We start from the raw sequence: 24,943 nt of genomic DNA, 5'->3' as shown, positions 1-24,943 counted from the left end.
ATAAAAATTCATCACATAGGCAAAAGATTTAAATAAACTAAGGCTATAATAAGTAGCCTATTCATAAAGCAGTTTTGCTTTTGTTTAGTAAACAAGTGATTTGAGTGCCTATCTAGGAAATCTTGCCTTCAAGGTGGGTGGTCTGCTTGCTGAGCACCTAATACATTATATGCCAGATAGTGTGCTGAAGTACTTTATCTTATTCATTCTTTCAAAAGTTCTGTAACAACAGGCATTTCTGTTGTGTTTTAGAGATGAGGAAATAAGCCTAGGAAATAGTGGGTCTAAATTGGATTAAAAGTGAGACTCCAGACTGATGATCCGTATTGAGGGAGGTGCATATTCATTGTCCTTGTTTCATGATGCTGTATTTGAGCATTTGAATTGTATGTGCAAGTTTGTGTTTGGTTTTAGTAGCATTTTTGACAGTTCACATCTTTATCTTTATCACATCTTTATCACATCTTTTGTAGGAAAGCGGGGAGGGTGGTTTGGAACAGGTAAGTTTTTAATCTTAAAATAGACTCCTTTGGGCCCTTATGTTCCGGCAGAGGAAGTTAGCCTGCATAAGTTAGCTTCTGGTTTATCTTTTTTTGGTGGATCATTTAAACAACAGAACTTGTTAAATAAGTTTTGGAACATGGAAAAAAGTTCTCTTCATATCAGTTAGACTATGCTCAATCCTTATCTGCAATAAAGTATATATCTTGAGATGGTATTGAAGTAGCTTGCCATTATAATAAAGTGGCTGATCATGGAATGCAAATAAATGCTTTATGAGAGTTGATCTGGCCTATGAAAAAGTCATTTGGATAGTTGATTAGTTCAAGCTGCCAGTATATTTTTTTTACTCAAAAAACTATGATTCAGTTCTAAGCGAAAGCTGTACATAGTTTCAGTTTCTTGTAACTAGTTGCTTAACTCTGGGATAAGAGCTTCTGTAGTTAGTACTGATCAGAATCTAAGTGTTTGGAATGAATTTTCCCCCTTTCTTTAAATATGTTGAACAAATGAGGTATATTTACATGGGCAAGCATAAAAGTCTGATCTGATCTTCCTATCATCTTAAGATTGTGACTCCTGGGATTCCCTGGCTGCCTTGATAACCTTATAAGCAGTCATAGTTTGAGATTCAGAAGCAAATTGGCAAAGTATATCAAGGCACTCCTTTGTCCCAGTTTTATTTTTGAGATATAACGTAATAGATGCGCAACATAATAATTTGATACATGTATATTGCAAAATGATTACCCCCCCCAAGGACAGTTCTTCTGCATTGATCTTTGTTTTAATGGAGTGAATCTAGACTGATATTCCTGAACAATTGGCTGTTTTCTGAAGTGCATTATTTTGACCATAATAAAGGCAAATATTTGCTCTGTCTTCCTGCAGTGTATTCCCCACCTTTTTCTTAGAAGTCCATTATTATCTCAAAGGTCTATAAATCCCTGTACTGTAGGAATTTATACATAGGTATATAGAGATAAAGCTGTATCATAAATTTTTTTAAACTTGTAAAGAAGCAACTCTGTTTTCTTACTAGATTATCCATATGGATTATGCATAAGTCATGGAAGGGCTAAATTACACTTACGTTGGAAATATAAGGTCAAATGGAATTGTGGATACTGCTTGTTTTGCTAAGAGCAAAATGCTTTTCTACCTGGAGAGGTAGGTTTTTCCAGACATGTACTCAATGTTGAGTAAAAGACAAGGTTGAATTGAGGGATAAGGAGATAAAACCAAAAGGGGTACTTACCTAGCCCCATGAGAGATTTTTTAAGGAGAAAATGTGGTCACTGGGTAGTGTGGTTCAGAAAAAGCAGAGTATTTAAGACAGCAGACAGTATTTAAGACAGAGCCTCTGAGATGGTCTGAAAGCTCAGCAAATAACATGAATGTTGATAACTGCCCTAAGTTCTTAACCTAGGAAGGTGTCTGATTACAACTTTTTCATTTTGTAAGAGGACAGCTTTTGTTCATGTACAGGCACACCTCAAAGATATTGAGGGTTTGGTTCCAGACCACCCAAATAAAGCGAATATCACAATAAAGCAAGTCACTTTTTTTTGGTTTCCCAGTGCGTATAAAAGTTAATGTTTACACTACTGTAGTCTATTAAGTGTGCAATAACATTATGTCTTAAAAAATGTACCTTAATTTAAAAATACTTTATTACTAAAAAACACTAATTATCTGGATCTTCAGCAAGTTGTAATCTTTCTTTACTGGTAGAGGGTTTGAAATACTGCAAGAATTATCAAAATATGATACAAAGACACGAAGTGAGCAGGTGCTGTTAGGAAGATGGCACAGGTAGCCGCAGACCTTCCGTTTGTTTTAACAAAACAAACCCCCCTCCACCCCCACCCCCACCCTGTATCCCTGAAGCACGGGAAAACAAGGTGTATGCCTGCGGTAGAACTTCATAGCGATGTGTGTGTGTGCTTTTATGAACCCCTAGCCGAGATGATTGTCTTGGTATGTGTCCATAAAATAACTGTGCCTAGTGTGTCCCAGAAACTGGACTAGGGTTACTTATGTTTTCTTTCCTAATAGAATGTATTGTTGATGTAAGTTGTGATTATATGTCTCTTAAAGAATGGTGTAAAAATAACTGGAAGCAGACGACTGTCTTTACTTGCTTGTGTTTTCTATTATGGTTACATGATCCAGCATTTTCTGTCTTGGTGTAGGAACTTAGTGATTTGGCCCGTGACCCTCCAGCACAATGTTCTGCAGGTCCAGTTGGGGATGATAGTAAGTAATTTTCAAGTTGATTTTTATGGTTAGTTTCGAAAAAGCTTGTGTATTTCTAGATAATAACAAGAGTGTTTTCTTTTTCTAGTGTTTCATTGGCAAGCCACAATTATGGGACCTGTAAGTACTGAGAATTAAGTTTTTGCTTTTAATTAAAATCCAGCATTGATGTAGTTAGTAATTTTTAACTAAGCCTTTAGCTTTATTTTATTACATTGTAATTTTATTTGAGATATGCTATGGTTGTTGCACTGCTTTTGAAAGAAACAATTGGTCATTAGTTAAGTATACTGTTAAGTGTCTGTCCCTGTGTTCAGGTTGTAGAGTATGTATAGCTTTTCTATGATCTATCAAATATCTCTTCCAATCTTATTTTCTTTCATAGCAATGTAAAGTATTGTCACAGAGCTTCCTGACTTATAGCCCATTAGTTTTCTGGCTGTACCATGATATTACTCAAAGATCTTACTCTCTTCGTGTAGCTACCTAAAATCTAGCTTAATTGTATTATTTTGATATTTGAGTTTTTATAGAACTTTAGTTTCATGTAAAATTTGAATATTTTTAGGTAGATAGTGATATTTTGTTTTATTTTATTTTGGCCATGCCATGCGGCATGTGGGATCTTAGTTCCCTGACCAGGGATTGAACCTATGCCTCCCGCATTGGGAGCGTGGAGTCTTAACCACTGGACCGTCAGGGAAGTCCTTAGAAAGTGACATTTTGAATACAGCAAAATTCCTTTCTATCCTGGGTAGATAAGAAACTGTATGTGCTGGATAATTGAATATTCAGAATTATGGATACCATCTAAGAGTTTTCACAGAATTAGAGCACAGTAAAACATCCTGGGGTAAGACTGTATCTTGAACAATACTTAACATTTTTTTTGGCTTGGAAGGTACCTAAGGATTTCTATTCTGAGGGGTGTGTGTGTGTGTTACTGAATTTTCTGCTTTCTTCCCCCTTTTGGTATTTTAATCTCAACATAACTGGCAGTAATGTATTAGGTGAGATAATGGTCAGTAAGTAGATATTTCTAATTCTAAAAGAAGAAATGCCCTTGGAAAAAAAAGCTAGCCAGTGGGTGGGTTGGTTTAGCAAGTGTTCATTCAGCAGTTCTGATTGTAAATCACATGGAGGGTGCCCGATATTTAGTTTAACAATTTGAGATGTGTCTGTGATTGAGATCCTAATGAAAAAACTACAGAGTCAGGGTTGTTTCCAGTTACCTCAAGGTCTATTTTTACTGTTTTAAGTGCTTGCTTTTGTCTAATTGGTGACAAAACTGTGATTCGCGCCCCCCCTTAAATACACTTAGTTAAGTAACTCATGGCTTACCCAGTTTGGCCCATACAAAGTTTTATTTTTTGGCCATGACCAGGGATCAAACCCGTGCCCCCTGCAGCGGAAGCGTGGATTCTTAACCACTGGACCACCAGGGAGGTCCCGGCCCACACAGTGTTTTACACATTGACAGTCTTCACATAAAAACCCTCTGACTAGACCCTCCTTCTACAAGCGTGGGGTGGAGTAGCAGCTACCTCCTTTCTTCAGAAAATGTGTGTCTGCCACAATTTCTACCAGGTCCACTTAGGCACTTACAGTTGCAACTTCTAGAATTTTCCCATTATAGATCACCAATTTTCAAAGCAAAGAATTCAGTAAAATGCCTTGCCATATCTATACCAAATAAAGCTCATCTTTGATTCAGAGTGCTTTAAGATAGTCTCATTATAAAAATTAGTTGTCTGTACTAATAAAGCACAAAAGAGTTGGTAGTCAGGACTTAAAATTGGATGGTGTGCATAATAAACCAACTCTTTTAAATCAGTGTAATGTTTTTCTGCTAGACTTTTGAGACTTCGTTATTTTATTTATTCCTTTCCAAAAGGTAAGGAATACACCTATAGTAAATCAAAGTGAAGCATAATTGAGGAGTTTGTTAGTAATTTTCCACAGAATAGAAGATTGCTTATCCTAAAGAATTTTTCAGCTGTTAATTTGCTTTTATTTTCAGGAAACATTTTTCATTTATATGTATTTCAGATTATGGCTATGCTTTGCTAATTTTTTTCAGCAACCTTTTAATATAAAGGAATAGCAGTTTTCTGCTTTTGAAAACAAATATTTGATTTTCAGAACTATTTAAGTACTCCCTGATTAACAAGAGCAAAAAATATATTTATACCATAATAGCACAGTTCTGCTTTAGTAACATTAGTCTCTGAAATGTACTTGTTTTCTAAGGAGGTTAATTTTCACTGTTGGGTAATTTCAGGAATGAGTCAAAAGTTATAAAAACTCACCCAAAATGCAGATTTTAACTGCACGCTTTGTAAGTAAGCACCTCAGTTTAGATGCCAGCTTGTAAATGGTTAACAATTATCCTTACTATGAAGTGTATCAATGAAACAACCGTGCTGTTTTGGCTTTTGACTGCATCTTTATGACAGAACGTCACAGTTTGATTAGATAATATTATTTTGTTAGTATGCCTACCCTAAGTGGCATGCAGATGTGACCCAAAACAGTAGGGCTAGTGGTGGCATAACAATCCATAAATTGCAGATTTGCTGGAAGAATAAACGTTAACAAAATTACATTTGCTTTGGAGTGCTTCTTGGGTCAAAGTGATGGCAGTGTCACAGAACTAAAGATTTCTGACTTTCTAAGGTGTGGAGCATCTAATTCAGGTTTCATGACAGAGTTACTATTGGATTTTGGTGGATTATAGTAAGGAAATGTTCTTGATGATTGAACAAAAATGCTTGGTTCTTAAAAACTACGTGCTAGCTTGTTCTTTCCGAAGGCAAGATACTGCGGAAGCACAAATGCCGATAAAAATAAACCGTTGAAAGAAGGTGGCAGAGTGTTGCTCATTATGTGGTTTTTAAACTTTTGTTGGTTATTTTGTGCTATGTTAAGGGAAATTTCCATGAAGAATTGATGCAGTGAGGAGAAACTAACTTCCTTACCTATTGTTTCTGATATTTATGTGCTTGCCTTTTTTAAATTGTAAATGGAGCTGGCAGAAAGACATTGTTGAAATTATTTTGAGAACCACATTAACTTCCATCTAATCTATGATACATAGCCATAGAAGAAAGTACCGTATCTGTGAATAATGTAACTGTTGGCAGCCTGAGCAGAATCAGATACAAAAACCATCTGAAGTAAAATATTTGGTCCATCTGAAGTAAGATCTTGAACTAAAGCAGTGGGTATTGTTTTATTGTTACATAAGGGTGAATTTTTCAATTTATGTTGTTTATTATGTTTTTCCTGCAAAGGCTAATAATATGTGAAAACTCCTCTTTAGTACCTTACTCTTTAAGGAGCTTTATAGTCTAGTGTAAGAGGAAAATACAAATACGGAAGTTAAAATTATGTTGGATAATAGTGTACAGAACAAGATATTTTAAAAAGGACAGCCTGCAGTTTGTACTAAAGGGAGGGCTGTATTTATCTTTTTTAATTTATCTTTTTTAAGACATTTAAGCACAAGATGGACCTTACAGTATAGGTAGGGTCCTGTGGGTAAGGAAGAATATTCCAAGTAGGGAAAGAAACAGGAGAAAAAGGAGATGTGAAACATACTTATTTTATGTGCAATACAGAGAGTGTATTCTGGAGAAGAGGTGGGAGATGAGACTAACTAGATGGGTGGAAATCAGATCATTAAAGCACAGGAGTTTGAACTTTAATCTTGAAAGCTGTGCTAGATTTCAAGCTGGAGAGTAACTTGGACCTTGAAAAGACCACTTCAGCATTAGGGTGAGGCATAAATTGGAGGGAAGCCAGAGTGAAGGCAGGAATACTACCAATAGTAAACCACTGCCATAATGTAGACAAAAGATAGTAAGATCTCGAACTAAAGCAGTGGGTATAAAGGAGAGGAGTCTGGTTCAGGAGACTTCAAGGGTCTTTGACATTTGGTAACTACTGTGAGGAGATGGGAAAGAATCAATGATGAGATCCTAGTCTGTGGCTTTACGATTGTGGTTTGAGTCTTTGACACATGAGACATCCAAGTAGAAATATTCAATAGGCATTTGAATATATGTCCTGGAATGAATAACTACACCGGAGATAGATTCCAGAGTTACCAAAATAAGTGTGGGACAGGAGATAGAAGCAGAAGATGGATCCGTAGGAATACCAATACATTATAGTTGCTGTAGGGCAAAAGTACAGACACTGAGGGAGGAGCAACTTGGACAAATTTGAGCAAAACCAGGGTAGAAGGTTTCTAAAAAAGAGATACAATATGTATTCTGGATTTCTAAGATGGGGTCAATTTGCTGATCAGTGTATTCCTTTTTTTTTCTTGGTGTATTTGTTTGCTGTCAATTTATGGTAAATTTGATATAGAGCCTCAATTTTTTAGATGACGTAGTTTGGTTACCTTTAGATCATGTATGGTTTTTACCAGTTTTTCCTCTTCTATTTGCTGGAATTTTAGTGTTAATTTGTAACATTGAAATATTTTCATTCTGTAAGTTCTTTTTTTTTGAAAAAGTGAAATGAAATTTGGCTTTGCCTAAATCTCACTGTTAGACTGCCTTTAAGAGACAGTCAGATATAGTGCTTGATTGTATGAAACTTGGAATGAAAGCTTAAACAGAACTTTTGGAATTGGCTTTAATGAAAACTTAATGTTTTGGGGTTTACCCTTAAATTGTTAACTGTACTCAGTACAAACATATATCTTCAGTATGAGCCTATTTTATAAAAGGGTATGCTGTTTGAAGCATCTATTTCCAGTTAATGTAGCGCTATTATTTAACAATGATATATTGGTCTAATAAGTTCGGATCACATTCTGGTGCCTTGCTTTGATTTGTTTTTCTATACTTCTCAGATGCTGTTTTGCAGTCTTAGTTTTTTGAATTAAAATTTTTTGTAGGCACTATGAAAAGGAGGGACTTGGGAGTAGGAAAGACTTATTTAAAGAGTAGTACTTCCATTTAATAGTCATGTTTCTTTGAACTTGATTATCAGTAAGTTGACCTTTCTCCTTTAAAACCCAGGTATAATACCCTTGTTCATTTTTCATAATAGCTATAACATTTCACTGTATGTCTCTTTACCAGACTGTAAGCTCATCAAGATAAGAAATTGTTCTGTGTCCCTTACATATACTTAGTAAATAGAACGGCGGAGTTAAAGTAATTCAACTAATGTTTAGTTATTTTACAGAGGTCTGGGGATTAAATGAACTTAAAGCGTCAGACCTGTGAAGGTTATTTGCCTCACATACAGAGTGGGCATAGAAAAAGGCTCATATTAGTGCTGTATATATCCTCACTCAAATGGAGAGGAATAGGTGTTGGTAATAACTCAATTACTGCAAATTTTCAAACACGTCTTCAGGTTGGCTCTGCATATCCAGAGACAATTATGCAATCCCTATTTTTAAAAAAAAAAACTTTGACCTTAAAATCCTTGACTGGGTCACCATCTTTTGTCGTCATTCTTTGATCCGAGTCGAGCAGTGGTCTTCAGAAGACCTGGGTTTGAATCCCGGTTCTATCGTGTACCAATTGTACACTTCACTAAGTAATTTCAAGTCCTATTTTACTCAACTCATAAAATGGGAACAATGTCTTTTTCCTTTTATTGGTTAATAAATTAAATGTAAAATACTAGCAAGTTTCTCCCAAATGTTACTTCATACTAACATTGTACAGTATTTATTTACTGAGGAGTTGTTCATACTCAAAAGTGAGCAAGACAGCTAAGGAGAAAAAGTGGTAATATAGCTTAAAATTTTGTATTTTCTGTTGAAATACAGACAAACATTCCACAGTTTTCCAAATCAAGTAATCCTGTGTATTGATTGGCTGTAGAGAACTCAGTAGTGTGCTTTTGAAGAAAAGACTACATGGTTTTTATTTTTTAATTTATTATTTTTATTTTTGGCTGCATTGGGTCTTCGTTGCTGCGCGCGGGCTTTCTCTAGTTGTGGCGAGCGGGGGCTAGTCTTCATCGCAGTGCGTGGGCTTCTCATTGTGGTGGCTCCTCTTGTTGCGGAGCATGGGCTCTAAGCACGTGGGCTTCAGTAGTTGTGGCGCAGGGGCTTAGTTGCTCCGCGGCATGTGGGATCTTCTTGGACCGGGGCTTGAACCCGTGTTCCCTGCATTGGCAGGCAGATTCTTAAACACTGCGCCACCAGGCAAGTCCCAAGACTTCATGGTTTTTAAATGAGAATTTTGAGGAGCCAATTGGGAACTAAACTTTCTTTAAAAACATATTCTGTTTCTGTTCTACTTCTCCTATTGAAGGGAGTTGTTACGTTACCTATAAGACCTAACTTTTTGGTTTGCCAGTAACCAGAATAGCCTGTTGAGGTACAAAGCCATTTGTGTATATATGACTATCATTAGAAGAAATATTCTACAAATAAATGTAAGCTTATATTTTCAAATTATAATTTGGTACTATTACGTAGACTTTTATTGCTAAGTATACTTTGTGAGAGTTGGGGTCTAGAACCTTGTGTTTCTGGGTAATTTTTTCTAAATTTCTTTACTTACATAAAGTAGGATCTAAGTAAATTAGGGTTCATTGTTCTATAGTAAATATTGTGATTTTTCATTAATACGAACTTCATTGTGGAATAATTTGGACTCTTGCAGTGTAAATAGGTAATTTTGCTTCATATTAGAGAAATGCTTAGAAAATAGAAATGTTACATGAATTATCTAGCAATAACATTTAAAATAGCAGAGTTAAGCATATTTTTCTTTTCACAGAATGACAGCCCATATCAAGGCGGTGTATTCTTTTTGACAATTCATTTTCCTACAGACTACCCCTTCAAACCACCTAAGGCAAGTATTTCCCCCCCCAAATCTGTGAGTATAGATTTGTGTTCTATTCCAGAAATAAGAATTTCTAATTCTTAGAAATTAGGGTTCTGTGTAAGTCAAGGCTGAATTGATATGAATGTATAGTGAATAAGAATAATTGAGGCTGAATGTATATATTGAGTTGAATCACTGATGTTGAATGCTGACTCTTAACCTTTAGTTAAAAGAGCAGCTAAATCTGGATTTGAACTTTGTAAATGGAGGTGAGAATTGCCTTATCCTTAATGTTGCAAGGCTCAAATATACCATGTGAAAGCTTTTTTTATTTTCTCCTTTATTGTGCTTATACAGATTTGGATTATTACCCCTAATGTACAATACTTCCAAATATCCAACTTCAGTATGCATTTTCACATATTGTTACAAATTATACCCTATTTGTATTGGGGTTTCGACAGACTGTAATACATTTTGGGCTTTGAGCTTGCGTGCGTAACAGTAAATTTATCAGAACTCAAGAGTTGCTTAATGCACTGGGGTGACTGGTTTATAGGTATTAAAAGCATGTGGTCCTTAACTTTTCAGAGCGATAAGAGATAAAACTCAAGCTATATGAATAACTATGGAAGACAGTATATATAGAACATTGGCACGTCACTAAAACTATCTTCACAGTTACAGGTGCAATGTGACAGTTATTTTAGATGAAATGCCTTTGTGATATTCAAATTTGTGTTTTTTATGTACAGTGGAAATGGAGGCTCAAATACATACCTTTGTAACTCGATGCCTTAAATGAGCTGGCCTGTGTGTTTTGGTTTACATTTGGAAGTTTCTTATTTTTAAGTGAATGTTAAATACCCTTCAAATGGCTCTTTGATACTCATGATATGGTAGGGCCAAAAGTTAACCTTCAGAACAACCCACTATATCATTGACAATAAAATTTTTGCCCCAAAGTTGTATATTCCATTTAATTAAAAATAGGGGAGCCCCTGAGGGATCTTGGTCAGAATATAGAAACCAGTTTCTGTAATATTTGGTCCTTTTAAGTGTATTAATTAGGTTTTAGCTATTTGATTTTTTAGAATTTTAACAGTATTTTGAGTCTTGCTAAAGTCTTCTGCCAGAGTTTAGGGTGCTTGTTTTTATTTGGGAAAAATACCTAAAGTTTTTGTTTTTGTTTTTGTTTTTAGGTTGCATTTACAACAAGAATTTATCATCCAAATATTAACAGTAATGGCAGCATTTGTCTCGATATTCTAAGATCACAGTGGTCTCCTGCTTTAACTATTTCTAAAGGTAAAATAGTTTTAGAGAAAGTCTTGAGAGGCTGATTTTCTAATAGGTAAAGGAGTTTCATTTTTGAGCCTACTTTCCTGAGTATTTTTATAATGACAAGTTTTTGATAAAGGTGGGGAAAGGAACAAGAAGTTACATCATTTTTGCTCTTTTAGCAGTATTGATTTAAAAACATTTTGTGGGAAGAAGTTAACATTCAAATGGGGGGGCATTATTTGCAAATAACAGTAGCAACGTTTATTTTAATTGATTCTGCAGTATTTTTCAATCCCAAGCCACCTGCACATCTCATTCACTTGTTGCCTTTTAGCTAAAATGATATACCGAAAGTTAATAGAGCTTTTGAAACTTGTGCTTTCTTATAGAAAAACTGTGATTTTGCTTTCCTGTGTTTATTATTTTTTAGATAAAAAACCTTTTTAAAAAACCTTTAGTTAGGTGTTTTGTGGTCATGGTAGGTTGTTCCTACCTAATAATAGTCTAAAATGTATAGTCTTGGGAAGGTCTGTAGATAAATTCTGCTCTTCTACTTTAATAGGGATCCATTATGTGACATCTTTAATAGGTTGTCCAGTCTCCATGTCAATATCCCAGATGGAGATGGAGTGTCTCTGCATCTCTTACTCTTTGAATGACTCTGGTGGCTTTTATGTCGCTTTTACCCCACAAATAAAATCATCTAACACAAAACTACTTAATGGGAAGGAAGTCTGCCTTTTAGTGATTTTCAGTTTTTGGTGTTGGCTTAGCATTCCTTAGTACACAAAATTAGTTTTTAATGTTGCTAATTATGACAGTATTTCAGATATTTGAGGATAGCAGCTAACTCGAAGCATTCTCAATTTCTGGCTGAGTACTTACTGCAGCATTCCCCAGATTGTTTCTTGAAATAGTTAATAGTGTTTTACCAAAAGTTTTATTTTTATGAGTATGGTAAATGCAACGTGAAACTGGTTTTGTTCATTTGGTTTTTAAGGCAGGACATCATAAAGTCTCTCATATGCTTGTACAGTGCTTTTGAATCTCCTTAAAGGGACTGTGTAGTGTTCCCAAAATTTTATTTGATTGGAAGTACTTTTTGCGGGGAAAAACAAAAACAATTTGGGTGAATGCTGCTGTAATTCTTTCAAGTGCGGCATAATTTTAGGCCTATTTTTCACCCTCTTGGATACTTTCAAGTTTCTTTTCAGATCAGGCTCTCTTAACACCAGATACCTGGTATTAAGAAAGCGTTAATACTAGGTTCCAGGTTATTTTTTTAACCATCGTTGGGAATGCACTGTAATACTGAACACTTCTTCTATAAATGGGTTTAGTTTTATATCTGCCCCCGCACTTGGGTTTAAAATTATATGTGCGATAATAATGTTGTCTTTTGACCATTTTAAGCTTTTATATCTTAAACTTTTATAAAAACCTTGCACAGTGTCTGGCACATAACAGACATTCAGAATGAATTAGGTACATGTTCCATGATGCTTGGCATCTTTTAAGTTGATATTTTGAACAGGGCAGGGTAAGAGCTAGAGTTGAAGGCCCACTTAGTAATAGATCTTGACGTTGTTAAATTTAACCAATACTCCTGGGATATGGTCTCTGCCTTATAAATTCAGGGAGACAAAGCATACAGTCATTGGGGGCAGTTGTGAATTTTTGTGAAACTCCCCCGAGAGCAGGACAGAAAGTGGATTTTTTTATCATGACAAACAGCTAAGAATAATACTGCACAGATTTTCCCCAGATATTTTTATTCAAGGTCCCCCCACCCCGCAGAGTACCAAGAAACTCCAGTTACTTAAATTCTTATACCACTTAACTATTTTAAAAGGTAATAACAGGGAATTCCCTGGTGGTCCAGTGGTTAGAACTCTGCGCTTCTGCTACAGGGGGCACGGGTTCGATCCCTGGTTGGGGAACTAAGATCCCACATGGCTTGCAGCACAGCAAAAAAAAAAAAAAAAAAATAGTAATATAAACTAATATGGCATCATTTTACTACCTTAGAACCCCTGATTTTGGCAGATTTTTATATCTAATCAGTAAACTTGATGCCAGCAAAGATCTGTTTTTAGTATTTCTTACCTACCAGGAACTTGTCTCCTATAAAGCAGAATCTCTGTAAAGCTTTGTCTTATGGAGACTAAGATATAAACTAATAAAAATCTTTTGAAGATTGAGGTTTATAATACATGTTTTTAAATACTTGTATTTATCCAAATTCCTGATGATGGGTAACAAGCATTTGTTTTCTTCCAGTTCTTTTATCCATTTGTTCACTGCTATGTGATCCAAACCCAGATGACCCCCTAGTGCCAGAGATTGCACGGATCTATAAAACAGACAGAGATAAGTAAGTATGTACTAGTTTAAGAAAACAGTATAAAAAGTGGCTTTTCTTAATAAGTTAGGCTTACACTTTGCTGTAAGTCGTGGCAACGCCTAGAAGACTTGATGCTTATTTCTGGTAAGATGATAGTTGAAATGTGTAGAAAGCCAGTTATTGAAATGTGATTTTTTTTTAAAATTTGGTTTATGTGGCAATAAATAGCCCATCTAAAATGTTTTATTTTTCTAACATGTTCAACGTTTTGTCACTTTGTTTTGAGGAAGAAAGGTATTTTTTCTTCACCCCAATTGTGTTTTTGAAAAAAAATATCGGTACTGTTGTAAAAATTTGGTTTAAATTTTTTATATATTGAATTCTTTATGTACAACTTTACCATCATAACTTGTATGTTATAATTAATGCTAAGTATACTTGTTCAATTAGGTACAATAGGTTAGCAAGAGAGTGGACAGAGAAATACGCTATGTTGTAGGGTAAGAGGATCTGCACTCTATGGTGCGCTTATTCATGGTACTGCCAGCACTTGAGTGCTGCATGCGTTAAGGCACTGTATTAACTAACAAAAGGTAACAGATGTGGCAGTTTTCTGAAAACTGTACATTTAACTGCTTGATCTCTGTTTAGCGTGAAAGTATACCCAATAGTCATTATTGCTTGAGAGTATTTTTGCATGGCAAACCAGTTATCTAGCACCAGTAAGAAAAGAAAAATTTAGTTTCTTTTTCAAACTACTACAGTATTTAAATTTTAACTTTAAAATTGGTATATTTTAAACTTCAGTACTATATGGAATGTGGTAACTTGGTTAAAATTTTGCCAAGAGATAACAATGTAAGGGAGAAACACTTTCAAGCCTCACCATCTATACTAAATGTTCATTACTGACAAGCATGCATTAGTGTCAGCTATACTTTGTGGCTCCCCGTATGCTAAATAAAAACCTTTGTTTTAAAGTGCTGGCTCTACAAGAGGTATCCTTAAATGAGGTAACCATGAATTGGGGGAAAGAATGTTTATATGTTAAAGTTAGAAAAATGGTTGAACTATGTTTAGTTCTCGGTTTGAAATGAAGTTAGTTAATATTTTATAGAGGTCAAACTGTAAATATAAATCAAAAGTTCTCCTATGCCCTTTTTATATATTTGTTTCTTAAAGTTATCACTTCATTATTTGTTCGGGTAAGTAGCCTGTGGCATGGTTGTAATACAAGGAGAAATTGATAGCATTTTATCAGTATTAGTGATCTTCCTGAGTAATAAATAACCTTGCTCATGTGTGAATTACCTGTTGATCTTTTAAAACAAAGATGCCCCCAGTTGTACTCCCAGAGTCTCATTTATCAGGTCTCAAGTGGGGCTTGTTAGCGCCAATCACCACACTTTAAAAAGTAACACATGGTTTTGATTAACACATGACACACCCACCTCGTCTTGAAAATTACTGCTCTTTTATCACCTTACCCAGTGTCTTACTTTTCTGCCTGTGCCGAAGTCTCAAAGGCATTGTCTCTTTTGGTAATACCCAGGGTGAAGTAACTTTTCAAAGTCTAGGATTCAGATCAAAATGTTTTAGTTCATTGTTTGGTCTGGCTTTAATGGAAATTGCTATAGATGTACAGAATCTGCTGTTCTTATGAATTGTAAAAAAAATTTTAAATGTTAAAATTTGTTGGAATGGATACTAATTGTAGAGTTTCTAATAGAACATTAGCTCAGTGGTAGGAGACAGAAAAGGTCTTTGATTTTTGTTAGTCATTCTATGTGTTTATTAAAATACTACTTTCAGTGTATTAGGACATTGTATTGAAGCATAAAGTTCTCGTTTCCTACATTGCTTTGAGTACCAGTGCTTTTTCTTCCTTGTTGGCTTTATTCTAATCATAGCCATTAAAGGTGACTCCCTGATGAGTCTAGAGGTAAAATAGATTCTTTCCTTCCCTTTTAAGTATTAAAAATTATTTTAACTTTTTAAATAACATCTTTTTTATTTACAGGTACAACAGAATATCTCGGGAATGGACTCAGAAGTATGCCATGTGATGCTACCTTAAAGTCAGAATAACCTGCATTATAGCTGGAATAAACTTTAAATTACTGTTCCTTTTTTGATTTTCTTATCCGGCTGCTCCCCTATCAGACCTCATCTTTTTTAATTTTATTTTTTGTTTACCTCCCTCCATTCATTCACATGCTCATCTGAGAAGACTTAAGCTCTTCCAGCTTTGGACAATAACTGCTTTTAGAAACTGTAAAGTAGTTACAAGAGAACAGTTGCCCAAGATTCAGAATTTTTTTAAAAATGGAGCATGTGTATTATGTGGCCAATGTCTTCACTCTAACTTGGTTATGAGACTAAAACCATTCCTCACTGCTCTAACATGCTGAAGAATCATCAGAGGGGGAGGGAGATGGATGCTGAGTTGTCACATCAAAGGAAGCAGCATTATTCTAGCAGCATCCATTCGTGTTTAAGCCTTCCACTGTTAGAGATTTGAGGTTACATGATATACTTTATGCTCATAACTGATGTGGCTGGAGAATTGGTATTGAATTTATAGCATCAGCAGAACAGAAAATGTGATGTATTTTATGCATGTCAATAAAGGAATGACCTGTTCTTGTTCTACAGAGAATGGAAATTGGAAGTCAAACACCCTTTGTATTCCAAAATAGGGTCTCAAACATTTTGTAATTTTCATTTAAATTGTTAGGAGGCTTGGAGCTATTAGTTAATCTATCTTCCAATACACTGTTTAATATAGCACTGAATAAATGATGCAAGTTGTCAATGGATGAGTGATCAACTAATAGCTCTGCTAGTAATTGATTTATTTTTCTTCAATAAAGTTGCATAAACCAATGAGTTAGCTGCCTGGATTAATCAGTATGGGAAACAATCTTTTGTAAATGCAAAGCTGTTTTTTGTATATACTGTTGGGATTTGCTTCATTGTTTGACATCAAATGATGATGTAAAGTTCTAGAGAGTGAATATTTTGCCATGTTCAGTTAAAAGTGTGCAGTCTGTTACAGGTTGACACATTGATTGACCTGATTTATGCAGAATTAATAAGCTATTCAGATAGTGTAGCTTTAGTATGCTGCACATGATACTGGCAGCCCGGGAGTTCATAGATGGACTTGGGACCCAGCAGTTTTGAAACGTGTATATGGAGTTTAAGAAATTTATTTTCCAGGTGCAACCCCCATCTAACTAAATTTTTTCTTCACCTTGTACACTTGACAGCTGAAAAAACCATAACATGGGAGTAATAATGGGTCAAAATTTACAAAATAAAGTACTGTTTTGGTGTGGGAGTTGTCATAAGGCTATGTTGAAGTGACTTAACTATGTGGGATATTGAGTTTTTTTTTTTAATGGAGTGAGTATCCATTAAAATGAATTTGTTCAGCCATTTACATTAATGAGCATTTAAATGCAACAGATATCATTTCAGGTGACTTAACATGAATGAATAAAAGTCAATGCTATTGGATTATTTTTTGTTTGACAAGTGCTATCTGTGCCACTTATTTAACTTCTGTAGTAACAAGGGCATTATCATTCTTCACCCTTCCTAATTCTGACCCTATAGTTTTATTACTTTTTCCTAGTTATTTTGATTTGTCCATTGCTTTCTTACAGTCCTGTATTCAATTTCTAGCACATCTGTGACTTTTCCACTTCCACATTTTTGCACTGCTTACACTTATGTGCAATCTTATTCCTTGTCTGCGCACAGATGTGGAAAGTTAGATATAAAATAAATGTTAAAGCTTGATTTTTATAAACATTTTAATATGTAGTTTGGACATGATTTATTGACTTAAGGTTCTTCTCTAAACTGAAAGTGAAATGCATGCCTTCCGAAGATGTTTTGGCTTTGTTAATTCTGTAATAAGCATTTCATTGAGAAATATCAATCCAGTTATACAATTTTCCAATGAGTGAATTTTTCATTTTATCTTTTGCTTTAAAAATAACTCAAGGGTAGATGTCATACTGTTAAAACTGTTGGATTCAAAGTACAAATGAGAAATTAGTAACATACCTCTCCACAAGGTAAGAAACTTTTTTTGGCTCTATTTTTAGAATAATTAATTCTGAGATTCCCTCAAAATAACAGCTTTTATAGTAGGCATATCATTTCTTAAAAGCCAACCATGAATAAAACATACTTGTCAGAGTTTCTGGATTCCTAATTGGCTTTCAAATTGACCTTTTTAGCCATAGACAGCCCGCCCTTACGTGTTTATAGAGATGACTTCCTTAAATTATTGTCATAATGATTAGTAGATGTGTCCAGTTCTCTGTATCTTTGACTTGATGCTTTCTATATTTCGTATGTCACTTCTAAGGGAATAAGCCATAAAGGCTTCTCCAGGTTTAAGAGAACAGTAAAGTACCTGGAAAACCAACATTTTTGAATGTATGAACACTGGACTTGAGATCATCTGCAATGAAACCTTCAAAAGAATCCAAGAATTTGTCCTTTTCCCCCCCATATATATTACTAGTGCCATGTATAGGACTGAAGTGATCGTTAGATTAAAAATTGATTTTGGTTCTTCCTGCTTCCTATGTCTTTTAATGCATAACTCAGATTTTAAATACTTAAGTTTCTCTTAACCTATGGGGATTATAGTCCAGTTGACCTGTTAATGATAAATTATATTTTAAGTGACTCATTTTTATTCCTGGGCAGGTTTGCAATGTGATAATCAGATTTAAAAGAAAAAAAATAACTTACTACTCTGCTTTCTTGTGTGGGTGTACTCACAGTTTTTTAAAGTATGAACCACAGTTAACTGGTGGTCTCAGGGGTAGTGAAACACTCACTTTTTTTTTGTTTTTAATGGCTTAGTTGACATACTTCAGATACTGATCATGCTGTGTTAGTGATTTTGGAAGTGACTCAAATTAGCCATGTTTTGTGTTGGCATAACAAAACTGTTAAATGATTGTTGATTACAGTTTTAAGTGAATTTGTCTCTCTTTTATGAGGAACCCAGTGCAAGTCACTAAATATTGTCTAATAGTGACATCTGCATAACACTTGTAATAGCTAAGGTTAATAGAGCTTAAAGGATTGTTACCATTAAAGTCTGTGTTTAAAGACACTCTGGTCTTAACTCGGTAATTCCAGCTAACATGAAATCCACACTTTAACTTAATACTGTGTGTGAGTTCTATTTTTGAATTTCTTACAGTTGTAACAAAAACTATGGTCTGTAAAGAATTCAGGACAGTGATTCTCAAAACGTGACCCCAAGACCAGCAATAATCAGTATCATTTGGGATGTTCTCTAAAATGGAAGTTATCAGACCCCACTCCAGGCCTACTGATTGAGAAACTATGGAATGGTACCCAGTGGCCTTTTTTGAAAAACCATCCAGGTGAAGGCTGTTCCTAGTTCTCCCTTGTAATAGACTACAGCAGTGTTACTTCCGACCCTATGATGATTTTACTCATTTTACTCTTGATGTTTCATGGCTGTAAGAGAACTTGTTACATTGTATGCCCAAGTATTACATTTCTAACAATGACAAATTCATAGTACTTTTAATACTGTGGGTTGATATACATGTTTACTTAATATTAAGATGTATTAACATCCTACAGTGAACTAATTTGAGTAACAGTCTAACCCAGTGACATTCAAATTTATAACTAAGACCTAACTTTATTCTGGGTATGCATAATTCAGCCAATAGCCAAGTAGTTAAAATGAGTAACCAGGTGCAAGAGTTTTCCTGCTAAGTGTTGGCTAGATACCTAGCTGAACAGGGATTTGAGCCCTGTTCTCATTCTGTGGCCTAAGCAGCTTTTGGGGGGCTGTGGGAGGTGGTTTGAAAACGTAAGATGTCATGTTAAGGGTGTTAGCAGTCTTCACTGAATTTAGAAGATACTGAACGTACCCTAAGGTAGCTATTAAAACTTTCTACTCTCCCAGTATAATGGAAAAATAAACAGGGTATTTGGACCAGAATTTTAAGACGTGACACCCCCTCCCCCTCCAAAATAAAAGTAACGGAAGAACTTGTGTTGAAAGGTCAAAAAGTTCTAGGAAGATTGCAGTTAGCCGAGTGTGTTTTTTCAGGTCCCCAGTAATTAACCAATATTTTGCATTCTTTCCTGATACTGTTAAACTACTAGTTCCTTTGCCTCGTTTTGAAGAATTTTTTTAATGAATAACTGGTACACAGTGCTCCTGATAGTTGCTTTTTTACATGGAATATGTTGTTTTAACATTCCGTTGTCGATTATCTCTTCCCAAGTTGTACACTTTCTGGATGAAATTATGTATTTAAAAAAATTTTAAGAGCCCTCAATTTTTTTCTGTATTGTAGAAAATGGTTTTATGAAATAACTACTTTTCATTCTTACTATTGTCTGAGCCTCTATGTAACCTCGATTCCTTGTTTACCATATCAAATTTGAGTATTGTCAGGTAAGGCCAAACAATGAAGTACTTTCATGCCCTAGTTGCTTAAGAACACAGCTAACCATTGTGATATGCTGACCTACCAGCCATTTCTCCTGAACTTCCTATTCAGGAACTTCCTATTCATCATCCCATCTGGCTGTCTAAAGGATGACTGGCTTGATTTCTACACACAGACACACGCCCATACCTCTTCTTGTCCTCAGTAAGTATAAACCTTTTAGTTGCACTGGCCCAAAACCTAGGCATTAACCTTGATTTCTCACACTTCTAAATTAAACAGCAGTTCTGTCAGTTCTACCTAAATTTTTTTTTTTTTTTCAGAATCTACCTATTCACCATATTCACTGCTGTCACAGTGGTCTATATCTACATCATCTCTTGGACTCTTGCAATGACCTGAGTAGTGTCCTTGCTTTTTACTTTGCGGTAATCTATCCCACACACAGCACCCAGCATATTCCTTTTAAACCATATCTGATCGTGTTATCACTTTGCTCCAAACCTAATGGTTTCTCATTCAGAGCAAAAGCCAAAATCCTAAAAGCAATTTACAGGCTGGAATGACTTTTCCCACCACCTTTACTTCTTTCCTAATCACTCTTCCCCACCAACTTCCTCAGCTCTGTCACACAGGCCTCTGCTGACGCCTGAACACAGCGGGCTTTTTCTTACCTCAAGATGTTTCCCTTGTTCTTCCTTTTACCTGGAATTATCAAAGATAAAGTATGGCTCCTTCTTCCCTGTTAAGTCTCTGTTCAAATGTCAACCCATCAGTGTTTTTTTCTCAACTATTCTATATAAAATAACAGCACCGCCACTATAGAGGGCACCGTGGCATATTCTGTAATACCCACCTTAAATGTAGTATTTACTGTTAACTCCCCAACCTCACCCCAGAATGTAAGCTCTGTAAGAACAGGATTTTTGTTTTGTTCCCCTACGTGACTTAGGTGACTGCCTGGCACATTGTTAGGTGGTCAGATATTTAATAGATGACTATGAGCTAAATGGTAGGCTTTGCCAAAAGTATTCCTTGTTTTTCTTTAACTCCAAAAGTACAAAACCCAAAAACTTAAGTATACTGAAGAAAAAATAATTATAGAAAAATAATTAATGGAACCTTGACTGACTAAAGCCCACCTCAGTGAGTGGACGGACATTTCAGTTTCTATCAGTATAGATGATTACACTGACCATCTCTCCTGTGAAAAAGCAACTAAACATGGTGGGAAGAAACACTTCTAAATACTGTGTTTTTTAAAAATTCTGTCAAGAAAGAAAGTACTCTCAAGCCAAAACCAAATTGAAACCAGGAACCCAAAAAGGAAGCTGACGATAATCAGAAACTAGCTTTCATCTTGAAAACACTTGAATGAAATGTATTTTCATGACCTTTGCGAAGCCCAGAATGCATCCAAAGAGTGGTGGTCAAATAGGATAAACCCATCCCTAATACATACGATGAGGAGTTTGCATATCTTGAATTTTGATGCTCTGTGGCAAGAGAGTATTCTCTCAGAATATGTAATAATAGTTTGGCCTTTGTGAAGATTTGTAGCCCTAAATCACTGCATAGGTAGTCTGAGAAAACCCAAGCAGAAGATTTATTTTTAAAAGTTGTTCCAATTCAGAGCAACCCAGTGCTGGCAGAAGCAAACATACTCTGCAGGTACTCAATAATAGCTCACAGTTAAAAATCAGGGGAAAAAAAGTACAAAGGAACGTGGTACCATGAGTAGGAATTGACTTGCAAAAATTTCAGGCATTAAAAAACATCAGGTCATCCAAATTGGAAAGGAGGAAGTAAAACTACATTTGCAGTGGACATGATATAGAATATAAATTATTAGAGCTAATAATTCAGCAAAATTGCAGAATACAAAAATCAACACATCAGTTTTGGGGTTTTTTTTTGACCACACAGCTTGCAGGATCTCAGTTCCCTGACCAAGGATTGAACCCGGGCCATGGCAGTGAAAGCCTGGAATCCTAACCATTAGGCCACTAGGGAACTTGCTCAGTTGTATTTATATAAGCAGTGAAGAATCCTGAAATGAAATTAAGAAAACAATTCCATTTATAATAGCATCAAAAAGAATTAAATACTTAAGAATAAATTTAACCAAGGAAGTGGCAAGACTTGTATACTGAACACTACAAGGTATCTCTGAAAAAAACGTCCTAAATAAATGGAAAGACACCCTGTGTTCATGGATTAGATTTACTATTGTTAAGATGGCAATGATCCCCAAAGCAATCTACAGATTCAATGCAAACCCTATCAAAATCCCAATGATTGTTTTTGCAGAAATGGAAGATACAAAAATTCATACAGAATTGCAAAGGAGCACAAAAAACGAAACAATCTTGAAGAAGAACAAAGAGGACTCATACTTGCTGATTTCAAAATTTACTACAAAGCTACAGTCATCAAACCAGTATGGTACTAGCATAAAGATAAATTTATAGACCAATGGAATATAATGGAGAGTCCAGAAATAAGCTCATATACATATTATGGCCAACAGGGTGCCAAGACCACTCAATGGGGAATGAACAGTCTCTTCAACAAATGGTGCTGAGACAACTGGATATTAACATGCAAAAAAAAAAAAAAAAAAAAAGTGGGCTGCTACCTCACGTTATATACAAAACAACTCAAAATGGATCAAAGTCCTTAATGGAAGATCTAAAACTATAAAACTCTTAGAAGAAAAGAGGAGTAAATTTTCATGACTTTGGATTTGGCAATAAATTCTTAGATCTGATACCAAAAGCACAAGCAATGAAAGAAAAAATAGATAAATTGGACTTCCTCAAAATTGTAAACTTATGTGTATCAAAGGGCACTATCAAAGTGAAAAGACAACCTTAAAGATAGCAGAAAGTATTTGCAAATCACATATCTGGTAAGGGTCTAATATCCAGAATATATAAAGAATCCTTAAAACTCAACAACAAAAAAAGAAACCCAATTTAAAAATGGGCAAAAGATTTGAATAGATGTTTCTCAAAAAAAACAAAAACAAAAAAAACAAAGATATACAAGTGGCCAGCAAACGTGAAAAAGAGGCTCAACATCATTACTATGCAAATCAAAATAAGATACCACTTCACACTCGCTAGGATAGCTATAATTTTTAAAAATGGAAAATAAGTGTTTGTGAGGATTTGGAGAATCTGGAGCCATTGTACATTGCTGGTAGGAATGTAAGAAGATCCAGCTTCTATGGAAAGCAGTTTGGTAACTCCTCAAAAAATTAAGCACAGAATTACCATATGACCCAGCAATTCCATTCCTAGATATATACACAAAAGAATTAACATGTCCAAACACGTATTTGTACATGAATGTCCATAGCATTACTCAACAATAGTCAAAGATGGAAACAATGGATGAATGAATAAACAAAATGTGATCCATACAATGGCATATTATTCAGCCATAAAAAGGAATGTAGTACTGATACATGCTACAATGTAGATGAATCTTGAAAACGTTATATTAAATGAAAGAAGCCAGACGTAAAAGGAAAAATATTGTATGCTTCCATTGGTATGAGTATCCAGAATAGTTAAATCTATAGAGACAAAAGGCAGATTGATGTGTGCCAGGGACTGGGTGGGGGGAGAAAAGAATGAGTAGTGACTGCTTAGTGGGTATGAGGTCTCCCTTGTGAGTGATAAAAATACCTTGGGAGTAGATAGAGGTGATGGTTGCACAACATTGTGAACACACTGAATGTCAGTAAATGGTACATTTTTAAATGGTTAATTTCATGTTATATGAATTTCCTATCCAAAAAATCAGCCACAAAAGGCAGTAGCTGACACTTATGTAATAATTTTTAGGTGCCAAGAACTGTTCTGAATTCTTAATTCTTAACTCTTAATTCTCATAACAAACATATACTTATTACTTACACTTACATTATTATCAACAAACATATACTTAATTAACAAACTTATATACTTACATGACTATTTCTGCTTTACCGATGAGGAAACTGAGGAACAAAGACGATAAACGACTTACCCAAGGTTACTCAGTTAATGGCAGAGGTTGGGATATAAATCCAGGTAATGAAATTCCAGAGTCTTACCTCTTAACCATTATGCCAGAAATAAAAGTTTCAAATATGAATAAAGAGCAAGAGACTATAAAAAATGACAGATTTGAAAATTAACCAAAAGCAGTACTTCCAGAAATTAAAAAAAAATAGAATAACTGAAATTTAAACTCAGAAGACAGGTTTAATAGCCCAACAGACATAGATGAATAAAGAATTAGAGCAGTGGAAGTTATGAAGAAATTCTGAATGTAGCACAAAGAGATGTAAAGAGTCTAAGAAACATGGAGTGAGATGTGAATCAGTCTAACATATGTCTAATTGGAGCTTGAGTTCAATTTATTGCCTCTAGGCCCTAAATGTACATTTCAATAAATATATCCTCTGTGATAAACAACTGAATTCCTTTAAGATTTCCCTTTAAAATGAACACAATAATAAGCTTTCTCAGTAGAAGGCACTGGAGGGATATTGCAGGAAAAAAGAGGCTCTCCAGCTGTTCCTGGTATGGGCTGGGGGTTGGCTGGGGTAGGTTTGAAGACATTTAGTAAATTTCCACAGGCCCGGAACACAATCCATCTGTGACCTTGCAGCCTTGGCCAGGTGATAATCTTTTTGCAGCCCCCTTGACATGGAAACCAAAGTTCCTGCATGGCCTGCACACAACTTCTTGTGGCCTGGAGGGTTACACACCTGAACAGCATGTGTGCAGTCCACCTGTAGTCCAGGGGTCTGTACAGAGCTGTTATTTCCTCTGCAAATAAAGTAGATTACCTGCGAAAAGAAAAAAAAAAAAGTCAATAGGTAGATTGATGGAAGAGCAAAAATGAAAGATTTCTCAACAGCAACGGAAACAGAGGACAGTGGAATATTAACTTCAATACACTGAGAAGAAATAGCTATCACCCTAGAATTCTATACCAAGGAAAATATCTTTCAAGAATAAGGATGAATGACATGGATAAATTTGAAAAACGCTGTGTTGAACAAAAGAAGTAAAAAAAAAAACCATAGTGTATGATTCTATTTGCATGACATCCGAGAGACAAAATTAAACCATGGTGCTAGAAAGCAGAACAGTGATTACTTGGAATGGGAGGAATATGGAGAGAAGCACAAGAGAACTTTCTAGGATGAAATGTTCTGTATCTTAATGGGTGTGTGATTACACAAGTATATATGTTTGCCAAAACTCACTGAA

General features: G+C 35.2%; 1 protein-coding gene across 6 annotated transcripts in view; it reads left to right on the top strand.

Annotated features, from left to right (window-relative positions):
- UBE2D3 (ubiquitin conjugating enzyme E2 D3) overlaps positions 1–17,792 on the top strand; it is a 29,984-nt gene extending 12,192 nt beyond the window's left edge. For 4 of the 6 annotated variants that reach the window (XM_068542520.1, XM_068542518.1, XM_068542517.1 and 1 more), the window contains exons 3-8: positions 2,697–2,760; positions 2,849–2,880; positions 9,519–9,596; positions 10,772–10,877; positions 13,134–13,227; positions 15,218–17,792. In XM_068542520.1, coding sequence (XP_068398621.1) covers positions 2,697–2,760; positions 2,849–2,880; positions 9,519–9,596; positions 10,772–10,877; positions 13,134–13,227; positions 15,218–15,263 — 420 coding nt within the window. In that variant the 3' untranslated portion in view covers positions 15,264–17,792. Of the gene's footprint in view, positions 1–1,543; positions 1,672–2,696; positions 2,761–2,848; positions 2,881–9,518; positions 9,597–10,771; positions 10,878–13,133; positions 13,228–15,217 lie in introns of all 6 variants that reach the window. The other 2 variants (XM_068542521.1, XM_068542515.1) reach the window with 2 other exon arrangements.
- Positions 17,793–24,943: the final 7,151 nt, after the last annotated feature.

This window comes from Eschrichtius robustus, chromosome 4, assembly GCF_028021215.1.
Source record: "Eschrichtius robustus isolate mEscRob2 chromosome 4, mEscRob2.pri, whole genome shotgun sequence".
In the NCBI taxonomy this organism is placed as follows: domain Eukaryota; kingdom Metazoa; phylum Chordata; class Mammalia; order Artiodactyla; family Eschrichtiidae; genus Eschrichtius; species Eschrichtius robustus.
This window is presented reverse-complemented; position numbering and strand designations above follow the sequence as displayed.